The sequence below is a fragment of the Bombyx mandarina genome, chromosome 11 (assembly GCF_030267445.1).
Source record: "Bombyx mandarina strain Sakado chromosome 11, ASM3026744v2".
In the NCBI taxonomy this organism is placed as follows: Eukaryota; Metazoa; Arthropoda; class Insecta; order Lepidoptera; family Bombycidae; genus Bombyx; species Bombyx mandarina.
Window position 1 is genome coordinate 376,346 of NC_143218.1, and position 12,580 is coordinate 388,925.

Here is a 12,580-nt window from a genome sequence, read left to right on the forward strand (position 1 = left end):
CAAACGCCAAGTTTAAGTGCAATCACTTTGCATCTCCCACGCCAAAGCCTTCATAACTTTTTGTAGTGTAGATTAGAGACAATAATCGTAGATTAGAGGGATTTTTTAATATAATCTTCTACAAAAATTCCTCTATACATTCGACGCTTGAAAGGAAAACATAACTAAGCGGCAATAACTGTTTTGTACATAAATGATAGGCAATAACCATATTCGATGCGCAAAAAATATATATTTCTAGGTCTATTAAAATCATTTCAATCCTACAGCTAGATTCGTTAAAATAAACATTTTTTCAGGTATTTCAACTTTAAATTAGTCTACTGTAAAGTTCTCGCATTGTCGCTTAGTCACGTTTGCCTTTCAAGCGTCGATATGTTTGTCACTCAAGTCACTTAGGGGCTGGACCGAATTGTGACTTTTTTATGTTAAATTCCTTGAATTTATATGCAAATCCTTCCAAATCCTTGAATTTATGTGCAATGCACTTAGCTTCCCGAGTTTTTTTTTTCAATTTTCAGAGTAGGAATTGTATCATTGGCACGCACCAAACATTTAAGTAAATACAATTATCTGTCAAATGTCACCCCCCTCACCTTCGGGTATTTGAGTTCGGGGTCAGTGTCGATTCCGGCATAGCAAACTCCGCCGTACAGCCGGTCCATGATCATCGCAAGCTCGACTGAAACGACAAACAAATTCTTTTAAAGCCATTTACAGGTGGTAGGACGTCTTGTGAGTCTGCACGGCTAGGTACCTCCACCCTGCCTATTTCTGCCGTGAAGCAGTAATGCGTTTCGGTTCGAAAGGCAGGGCAGCCGTTGTACGGTAAAAACAGAATTTAGGACTCATCTCAAGCTAGGTGGCAGTATTTATGTTGTAGGTGTCTATAGGGCTCCGGTAACTACTTAACACCAGGTGTGGGCTGTGAGCTCGTCCACCTGTCTCAGCAATAAAAAATAATTGAATTATTATAATAATAATAATTATAATAATTATTATAATGTATTCTGTACGTACTACGGTGGGATTCGTAAAACTATATTAAACAAGAGATCCAAAGTATTTCGAAAAACCCACAATGGATACTAGTAGCAAATCCAACATTGGAAAAATGTATTTATATGACGCGCAATGTAATAATAATGCAATAAAATTGAAAGCAGGATCAACGCCCTCACGATACCACATGACGCAGCGAGCTATGTTGCTTTACATTGAGGGTTCAAGAAAATAGATTTTTTTTATATTTTTTTTATACAATTTTACTTGGCAAATTCGTTCCTCGCATACTTATAGTATCTGTGGCAGACTATTAACATTCGACATGATGAGTTATAAATGTTACAATACCATACCACTTTTTTTTCGGGTAGGGTGCCGAGCCTCCTACGACGTATGGTGACTAGGTTATGTGTGACTTGACGGTATGCAGATGTTCGGAGCAAAAACAAAACAGATGACCAATCACTTCTATGAAAAGCTGTAAATGGGACAATACCGGCTTTAAGTGGACGCGGAACACCTCCCACGAAGACGGTCTTCCTCGGGTCGAGCGGCATGCTCGCGTCCAGCACGAAGTCAGCGTCCGCCAGCCGCCACGGTCGGATCTGGACCGGCTTGTCGCGGATGGTCGGTGACGACACACACAAATACAGCTTGTCCTCATCAGTGATGCACGCTTCCATCAGAGCAGCCACCGAACTTTCATCCTGCAGGGGAATGAGCTGGTTGACTCAAAGATAGCCTCGGAAACCTCCAAGTCTGGTCTTGTAAGTACTCTATATTAGAAAAACGATGCACGTGCAGCTTGGTGCATGTGAATGAAGTGAAACTTCTTTTTCGATGTGTAGTATTGTGGTTTTCTTCATCTTTCATCCTTAAATCAGATTGCTCTTGTAATAGGGTTCGGGTGCCACGCATTCACTCTCGCTCTGTATCTGTCTATTACCCCTCCCCAGGAGCGTTAAGCGTGTAACGCAACCTTGTTAGAAGTCGCATTAGAAGTTTCACTTCAATAAGTAGACAAGATAATCCTTCATTCTCTTTAAACAACAAGAAGATTACCCCCAATCAGGGCAACAAAGCGCTAATACGAATAAGTCAATAAACACACTTACTTGAAAGAGCAGAAACGCGTAACCCTTGGGCGGAAAATAGCTTTTGCTCTCAGCCTTGTGAGGCCAGTCTACCACCAGCGGCCCGAAGCGACGAAATGAAGACGTTATCTCGTCTGGAAATGAAACAAAAGATAATTGCGTCATCAGAGTCGCACCATTCAATCTACGCATCTACAGTGGCAACTACCCTTATTGGAGATTAATAAATGCCCTTTTTCGAACGAGCAATGAACATGGCACTGAGCGGTAAGAGCTCTGTTGTATCCAGACACGTTTAAAATTCTGTTCTTGAATCTTGTTAGTGCAAAGTTTTAAAAGAGTTCCGTTTTGATATCCGATACCCTTGTAATTTTTGGGTCTACAATTTCGCCAAACTTCACTTTGGCAATAATAACATTTTCAATATATAGTTTGGTTAGAGTCAAGCCCAAGTAATACAAAATCAAAATGAAACCACGGTACTGATTCAAACAAATATACGATAAAGTTCAAAGTCATCGCTTATCGATATAAAAGATTGGATCGGACAATTGCTGCATCAGATGTCCCCTCGATCCTAAACAAGACGGACATGATACAAAATTTCAACTTTCATTTCTCAGGCGGCTGCGTTTCCGATCCGGTGGTAGATTCTGCGAAGCACTGGCGTTGGCATGACTACCAGGCGACCACTACTAAGCTTAAATGAACCATCAACATCAGTTCACCGAGAAAATAACTTCTGAGATGACACACAAAATATACAGTCGAATTAATAGACTCGTATTTTCAAGTCGGTTAATAAAGCAAACACTTAATGTGTTAAGGAAACATGCATTCAAAGCACTGTCAACTAGACAGCTTCATACCAAGGCCGCAGAGTACATCACCGGGCGTCTCATAATCACATGTTTGTAGCGGCCATCGCTAGGCGACCAAACGTTCCGGCATTATAATCATTTAGAAACCAAGGATGTGTACCTAATTACAGGTAATACAGCTATTAGCGAGGCCATTCATTAATATCAAATAACGTTTTTTAAAATACTCGAGTTTATCGATTTTTACAAGGGCATTGCAGTTCTAAGTAGACCAATTCATGTACACTGTTTTTATATTGGTTTTATAGAGCTTAAAGCTTGCTGTTGTCCAGAGGGCAGTCTCCCCCGTGAAAGCTATCAACCCATTTCGAGACGAGATCAAAGCCTATTGTGAGCTGTTACCACAAATATATCAGGTCTAAATAAAATGTCTCGCTTACAAGTCGTTTTCACGACTCGTAGATAATCAATACTTTTACGGTATACCTTCACCTTTATTGTCACTAAACTGTATCTTTCCTTTCGAATACTCTACAGTTTTCGTGGTCACGGAAGACTGCTAGTAAATCTAGTCCTAAATTCACCATTGTTTAGGTTTCCACAATTGTTAATAGGTTTTCAGAATTTTCAGACCTAGCTGTCTGTATATTGATAATTATTAATTTTTTTCTAGTTTTGTTTCAATTTCCTGGAATTCATTTTCTTTACAGATGTTCAAATATTACCAGACGTGTTCCTATTCTAAGTATCTTTCATCAGTATCGTGTTTTTCATTTTTATATCCACTATCTGCTGTAATTTTTATACTGTCAATCTCCCATTTTATTTTATTCTCGATTGATCTAGTAAAGAACGGGGTCATTCCCTTCATTTGTATACAACATTGCATAACGCCAATGGCTTCAGATTGTCCTACTCACATCACTACAATTCAAGAATAAGATATCCGAGCTAGCAGATTCATCATAACATTGTGACAGTAATAAAGTGTGCAAAGAAAAAGGAAATACAACAATTTCATCCATCCAACAATACAAGACCACAACACAGATATCCCTACAAAAAACGTATACAGAAATCATTTTAATGCAAAAATCAAAGATTCACAAACTCAATTCCAACGCCAATCAAAGAGACATTTACAACAAAGAAATTACAATTCCAATGAAGAGAGATTTCAGGGGCCGGTAATACAACAACGCGATGACCCAGTTCCGCGACAAAGGGAAACACACACCGACCGCATTTGTGACGATGCCTGATAACTATTAGATAAAACAACAAGAGCCGAGCCGTGGTGCGATTACAATGGGGGATCCGCACAGAATAGACCGAAATGATAACCAGTTTACAAGAGAAACTACGCACTAGAGAATGGCCAAGACGGCGATAAATTTGGTTACATAATGCACCAAGAACAGAGTGACTACTGGTTTAACAGAGAGAACGCGATATTCATCAGAACTGAACATGAACTTGTGTTATCTGTTACCTTCGTCGATGTCTGGTGGCAATCCGCCGACAAATACTTTACGGCTAAATCGCTCGCCGTGCTCAGAGCCGGCGGACACTGGTGACGATCGCGCCGGCGACCCGAGCGCACTCACGCACATCGAAAGACCTGAAAAAACACAAAAATTATCATGAAAGATTTACACAAGACAAAGAATTCTTAGAGTGACAAATGATACGTAGAATTTATAGGTAACTAAGTTAGATATTATAATTAATATCATCATCAGTCCATAGACGTCCACAGCTAGACATTAGCCAGGTTCGCCACAATGACCGGTCCTGTCTGCTTAGTGCGAGCTTTTTTACGTTCTCGATAACGTAAAAGTTAACTACAATTTGTATTGAGTTGGAACGTATGCCTACGTTTGCCGATAGGGGCGCTGTTCCAATTGCATACAAATTTAAGTTAACTTTTACGCTATCGAGAACGTTAAAAAACCCGCCGTAAGTAGCCCACTGAGCTGCCTGCGTCCAGGGGGATTTGCTCGATTTACCAGGTCGTCGGTCCATCTCGCGGGAGCCTACCCACTGACTTTTCCAGTGCGCGATTGCCACTCAAGCTTGGCTCCAGCAGCCATATGTTCTACGACCGATGTGGCCTACCGATAATCAATTCAATCTTGCTATCTTACGGGCTATATTAGTTACTTTCTTCTTCTGCGAATCTCCTCATTAATGATTCAATTTGGCAGGGAAACTCCTAACATAGCCCGTCAATGAAGAGGCCCTGTTGAGCGACTGAGTATTTTGATAAGGCCCATTACGAAGGACCACGTCTCACTTGTCATTTGTCACGGTAAGATAGTGGTCAAAGATATTCCTCGTCTTGAGACGCAGTGATAACTTAGTAAATTGGTATTACGAGAAACAAAAATTAGGCACTCAAAGGTTTTCACACTTTATTCCCAAATCACCTAGCTTTAATGACTAAACTTAATACATGTTACTAGCTAGTACTAGATCTGAATATAACGAGAAATATTCCATAGCCAATTAGTTTTATACATTGAAAGGTTCTGATCCTTGTTTGCTTGTAAATCCCTTTAAATGACGGCCAAATAAAAATCAAAGTAATGGGCATTTTACAAACAAGGAGAAACCAATTATTATGACATATTCAACAAACACCTAATGAGTCACCATTTATACGCAGAGAAAATGACATTTGTGGGAATAAAAATGTTCTACAATTTATACTGTCGTTTGTTTTGAACGGCGAGGTCATGGGTATCGTGGATCGTATATTAAAATAGCTATGCCACACTTCAAAGCAACCGGACGCTTCGCAGCAGAAATATATAGAATAAAACATTAAAACCAAAACAAAAATCAGTCCTTTCCCATTTAGAACTGACAAAGCTGAGAGATGACTGTGGAATGATGCAGTCGACAATAAAAAAAATGGTGCGCGTACAACTTGATGCGCGTGAAAGAAGTGAAACTTCTTTTTCTGTGTGTAGTATTGTGGTTTTCTTCATTTTTCATCCTTAAATCAAATTTCTCTTGTAATAGGGAATGCTGTGTAAAAGAGAAACGACCTAGCTCGCTTTGTTCTTTCGCTCTCTCCACGGTCGAGTGGTTTGTGAGACGCTGTCTATTTTCTCACTCTCTCTCTTCCTAAATTGTATCTTTTCTCTCTAACCGTAACGAATCTGGCGCGAGTTAAATTTTACTCTTAAGACCCATAAAGAAGTTTCACTTCAAAAAGCAAGATTGCCAAACCGTGCTCTCTTGTATACTGCGTAGATTTCTGAGCGAACTCGTAGTCTAATGTGAATAAGTCCCTCCCATCACAAGAGATCAGAACCTTGATTCTATTGTTTGACGTGATAGATTGCTGGCTTAAATTGGCAGGATCATAAAAACAAATCCAGCCATTCATGACACAACAATTCTCGGTCAACAGTTGAAGATGGGTCGCATTTTTTATTAAACTTCCGAGTTGTTTGACTAATGTTAAACTAAAATAAATACCAATTCTAACTGTTTTTCGTGATTCGTTATTCTATACAAATGGAATGTCTTCACTCAGCATGAAAGGAAAACGCAGCTCAATTTTAGAATCTTGTAACCTCACCGGATCGGAGGAAAGGAAAAAATGGTGATGGGTCAACGAGCTAACGGGTTGCACAGCTCCAACTGGTGCTTAATAGTTACCAGAGCCCATAGACATCAACATCAACCACATGCTATTCCCAAACAACCACCTTGACACATGACTTCTAAATTCATTAGTGCAATGGCTACGTCGCTCTCTTCAAACAGGACCCGCATTTTTTTATTTCTTATATGGTCGGACGAGCTCACAGCCCACCTGGTGTTAATTGGTTACTGGAGCCCATAGACATCTACAACGTAAACGCGCTACCCACCTTGAGATATAAGGTCTAAGGTCTCAAGTATAGTTACAACGGCTGCCCCACCTTTCAAACCGAAACGCATTACTGCTTCACGGCAGAAATAGGTGGGGTGGTGGTACCTACCCGCATTGCTGCATCCCGGCAGAAGAATGGTGGTACCTACTAGTACGGTCTCTCGAGACGCCCCGTCACCAGTAAATATATTCCATCACATAAATTTGGAGCACTTACCGGCGGCGCTGAGTCGGGTCACGACATCCTGCGTTTGGTCCCCGGAGACGGCAGGCGACCCCGCCCCAGCAGCACCGGCACCTTCCTCCACTCCGGGAAAGAAAGGCGACTTGCCTGGAACAAAAAAAACAAACTATGAGCACAAAAAAAGTATAAAAACCGGTCTTAATTATAATTGATTCATCAAAGTCTCTAGCCATTGTCAGAGTAGCATAGTGATGAAGATCTCTCGTGGTCGCCTTCGTATTTAACGAACGATTGCTTATTACAGTCTCTGGTATAATCAAATAAAAACTATCATTGCTTGAAATGCTCCCAGTTTTCCTTCGTACAGTTAAAAGCCTCACGTCATTAGACAAAGCCTCATAATAATCTCATACAAATGTTAATTCACTGACAACTGACAACAACCTCAAGGTGACCTCGGAAAAATCAATACTATTTCGTCCTCAAGCGCTCGAGGCTTTAGTAATGTGGCGACGCTCAAATCAGACTAATAACATAAAACTACAAATCTATCCCAAACATTACAAACATAGTCTGTAACAATTGTTTTAAAACGTTGTATTTTGAATTTTGCGAACAGAAAATATTCTTCAACGCAAATTTGTGACTAACAAACTGAATCTATTTAGAAAGTCAATGGGTAACGTCGACACAAACTTTACCAAGTGCTTACAAATGTTTGTATACACCCTTAATGGAATATTACGCCATTATATTATTATGGGGACTGCTTCAATTTTGCAACGAATCTGGTACATCATTTGAAGAATACTGATCGATGCATCAGCGATTACGAAGCAGTTCCGTCTTCACTCTCAGCAAAAGCGGCCTTTGAGACCATATAGGACCCGTGTGCAATTATTACCCCAACACTCTCCAGTAAGCGCTCCGTCAAAACGCTAAAACCGCTGTCTCTCATTCTGAGCGCATGTCAATAAAAAAAACATTTGCTTGAAACTTAACTGAACTGGGAGGTTCTAAAAAACGAACGACAGTTTCTGGGTATTAATAAATCATGAATCTTTACACAGAAATATTTAATTAGTATATCAAATCCGAAAATCCAGCACTCCAATATCAAGTCCAAGATTCAACGGCAAACTCCGATCCCAATTGAATACGAATTTTTAAGGAAAAAAAAACCATTAAGATTTATTTAATCATCAAAGATTGATGAAAAGTCACAAGAGATATTTGAAGAAATTTACAGCGGGATTGAGTGACTGCGATTGAGAAACGCGATTTAATTTGCAATTTCACTTTGTCCGCTGGGACGCTATATTTTCAGTTTCATTCGAAATTGTCGATTGGTGCCATCAATCATCAACAAAGAATTACGTGTGGCGACCAGAGAGCTCACGTCTAAATATTTTCGCCTTTTGGCTGCCGGCCAAAAAACGAACCAATTTTCATAATGTCATTGACTCTTAGTCACGTAAATACGAAACGTAAAGAGGCGTCCCGAATACTAGCGGTATTATGAATTGAACATTCGAGTCAGCTGTATTTATGCGAAGTCTACCACACAAATAATAATAAACATGTTACAGAATTAAAGTGGAAATGACACAGTCTGTTGACAAGATACAATGTTGGCATACTACTTCACGGTTTCAACTGTACTCGCGCGTACTGATGTGTATGAGAGAGTCAACTCTGCCAACAAGGCACACGGTGAGCATTACCAAACTACCTGCAATTATTGCGAATTTCTCCCTAGAAAACTTGGAAAGTCAATGAAAAACTTGTTTCACTTGCGAACGCAAAGTGTTGACCGCGGTAAACCCCTATAGCTCCTGGGTTTTGTGTGGGCGCGTATTGGACTCTTGTTGGATAGTGTAGGAGAGTTGCTTATTGGGTGGCTGCTACTGTCTTGGCAGCCCCATATAACGCGGGGAATTCGTATGAGGTTCGGTCCCCGGCCCAAAAAAACGGTGCTCAGACAAACTCACGAAATAAAATGACCAGTTTCATGTGATCTTACTGAAAATACTTATAGCAAATTTCCATATACATTATTATTAGCTGTACAGCAAGTACAACCCGCCCTTAAACAACCATCGTGTATCGTGACCTACGCGATTCCCGGCAGGACATTCTAGATTCAGGGAGCTTTGACCTTTTAACCAGGCGGGTTAGAGGTCAACCGGGGTTACATGTACTAATAATATAATAAAATATACGGACGACACTAGACCACATATCGTAAAGGGACTTAACATGCACCATGTAACATTCTCTTACACGGATAACTCACAAAATTCACTACTACTCCGAGTGCTCATGCCTGACAAGACTAAAAAACCAATAGCTACCATAATTCCTCGTCTTAAGGTCTGGATTTTTAAATTTGCACTCATGACATGATTTGTAAAATGAACTATGATAAGAATTAAGATTTTTTAAGAAGAATTTGACATAAACTTCTCTTCCAGGGCCTTCTTTTATAGGCAGAGTACCTCCCACCTGGCCCATAGCGAGTGGTTACTGCTGCTCATGGACATCAGCAAGGGTCAGAGCAAGCCGGTGCCTACAGCTAAACTCAAACCCGCAAAATTATAATTTGCGTAATTACTGGTGGTAGGACCTCTTGTGAGTCCGCACGGGTGGGTACCACCATCCTGCCTATTTCTGCCGTGAAGCAGTAATGCGTTTCGGTTTGAAGGGTGGGGCAGCCGTTGTAACTATACTTGAGACCTTACAACTTATATCTCAAGGTGGGTGGCGCATTTACGTTGTAGATGTCTATGGGCTCCAGTAACCACTTAACATCAGGTGGGCTGTGAGCTCGTCCACTCATCTAAGCAATAAAAAAAAACCTGGTCATGTTACTTCCCGAATCGTTAAGGGACCAGCACTTTTTTTTATTACCTAAGCTGAGAGCCTTGAGAGGCTATTTCAGCGTAACCTTAGCTAGTAGGTGTGCTCACGGGGCTCAAACCTGACGACGTTGCTAACACGAACCCTAGCAAGAGCCGTGCTTCGCAGAATCTACCACCGGATCCGAAACGCGACCCACTGAGAAAATCCGGCGAGAAACTCAGTGGGCTGTGTCTGAGGGTTAATTTACTCGTCGAGCCCTTCGTCGCAAGCGACGGGTGGTCCGAGTTTGCCATTCTTATTTATACGGTTTTTATTCTTCTTATTCTTCACAACCTGTGCCCATCCAATGCTGAGTGTAGATAGATCCCTTCATATGCACTCCATTCTTTTCAGTCTCTTGCCTTTCGCATCCAGTCCTTACCAGCTATTTTGACCATTTTTCAAACGTTTCAGATAATTTAGTTTTCACATTCATAGACAACTAATTTATTCATCGTCATTTAAATATTGTGCTAGCTACAAAAACTGGCAACCGCCTATATTGATGTCGGTTTAAAATAATCTCGATAAGATTCTGTAAACAAAGCCCTATTTTAGACCTAAAATTATAATACGTAGATACTGAGCACAGAAAATCTCAATTTATAGACACGTTTATAACTTTTGCTACTATTGTTCGTTATAAGATAGATTTGTTCTCTTTGTTTGCGTGTTTAATATCTATAGACATACAAACGAATGAAATATGTATATTAGTCTTGGTCCCTACAGTACATAGTTTGAGGCCGGATGACCCATGTGTACGTTACGTACGTAATACGTCTTCCGGTTATTATTTTATAAAAATACTATAGATAATATATAGATTAATTAACTATTAAATCCCGGGAATTAATAATACCGAGATTGTTTTCATGACCGCCCGTGCGATCCGGTGCTAAACGATTTTGATAAAGCCGCTACTTCAAAAGGCGTCAAGCTCAAACCCACGTCTGGGCGTAACTGGAATAGCCAGCTACCGGCCAATAGGTAGGGGAAAAAATAGTCAAGCCAAGGTGTAAAACCAAACGCTTAAAATAAAATGTAGTTAAAAAACTCAAGAAATACGCCTTAAAAACAAAGCGAAATAAGAATCAAATTAATCGTATTAATCCTAAATATCCTAGTCAGGTTATTTGGTAAAATAAATAAAAGCTATTGTATGAGCTGGTAGCCTTGAGAAGCTATGCCAGCGTAACAGAGCGAGTGCGTGAACTCACGGGACTCAAACCTGACGACGTTGTCAACACTAACCCTATCAAGAGCAGTGCTTCGCAGAATCTACCACCGAATCGGAAACGCGACCCACTGAGAAGATCCGGCGAGAAGCTCAGTGGGCTGTGTCTGTGGTTTAATGTAGTCGCCGAGCCCTTCGTCGCAAGCCATGGGTTCAACGAGCATTGGTGACCGGTAGTTGAGGTACCTAAAAGTACCGTTAGTAGATCGGGAGAATCCGAAATGACGTGTTTTGGGCGACGTCGACTGTTTACCATTCAGTCTACAGGATCGGGAATGAAACATCGGTCCTGGATGCCCGTGGAAAATGTCAAGTTAATCGGACGTCGCCATGAAAACTGAAAAGATATATAATAGCAAGCCAACCTTAAACCCACTAAGGACATTCTCACAATTAGCTCGCATACATATGATTATTAACAATAGGTATGTCACTATACCTATGCAGAATATCTAGCCTTGTATAGAAACTTAAAGATTTTTTTTAAACAATCAATTATTTAAATTAAATCATTGCGAATTTACACGCAACATCTCTTAATTTCTCAATGAGTGAGGATACAATCTAAATAAGCTACATTTCCTTCGTTACTTCCTAATTAAAAATTCCAACGTTTGGTAGTAGTTGAAAATAACTTGTTAATTATTCATTTATATAGATCACGAGCTCACGAGCCCACCTGGTGTTTAGTGGTTACCGGAGCCCATAGACATCTACAACGTAAATGCCGCCACTCATGTCCTTGTCCATGTCCTTGCCATGTCCTTCTTCAAACGAGGCTTGTGGAGAGTATTAAACGGTAGGCAGCGGCTTGGCTCTGCCCCTGGCATTGCTGACGTCCATGAGCGACGGTAACCACTAACCATCAGGTGGGCCGTATCCTCGTCTGCATATACGGCAATAAAAAAAAAAAAAAACCCAACTTGAAACATGAGTTCTAAGGTCTCAGTATAGTTACAATCGCTGCCCCATCCGTCAAACCGAAACGCATTACTGCTTCACGGCAAAAATAGGAGTCTTGAGCATGACATGGAAGGAGCTAGAACAGACTGCCCAAGACCGATGTAAATGGAAGGCTTAGATTCGAGCCCTACATTCCAGCAGTGGATTATAGGAAAGAAAGAAGAAGAAGGACCAACTTTACTGAATCAAGATATGTTTCTTTAAAATTATACACAATGCCTAATATCGAGGGATGAAAGGTTTAAAGGGTATTTTACTTAATACGCAACATTTATCTTTGCTATTAAAGGTTCGTTTTATTTGGTATTAGCATCGACGACTCGATATTTTTAATTGAACTTCAATTATGTTTACTCCATTCGAAAAGATGAAGCTTTTTTATCATGATATTTTTTCAAGTTTTAAACTTTAAATGGCGCTCCTGTAAAGTTGCAAAAATGTCGCTTAAACCAAATAACCTTTCACCTCTCGATATAGAATTTTAGA

The 12,580-nt window shown here is 40.3% G+C and overlaps 1 protein-coding gene across 1 annotated transcript in view; it reads right to left on the reverse strand.

Annotated features, from left to right (window-relative positions):
- Positions 1-12,580, reverse strand: part of orb2 (cytoplasmic polyadenylation element-binding protein orb2) — a 77,626-nt gene that overhangs the window by 9,201 nt on the left and 55,845 nt on the right. The window contains exons 3-7 of the mRNA XM_028184358.2: positions 7,027-7,140; positions 4,413-4,541; positions 2,121-2,233; positions 1,502-1,712; positions 597-682 (exon numbers count right to left, since the gene is read on the reverse strand). Coding sequence (XP_028040159.2) covers positions 597-682; positions 1,502-1,712; positions 2,121-2,233; positions 4,413-4,541; positions 7,027-7,140 — 653 coding nt within the window. The remainder of the gene's footprint in view (positions 1-596; positions 683-1,501; positions 1,713-2,120; positions 2,234-4,412; positions 4,542-7,026; positions 7,141-12,580) is intronic.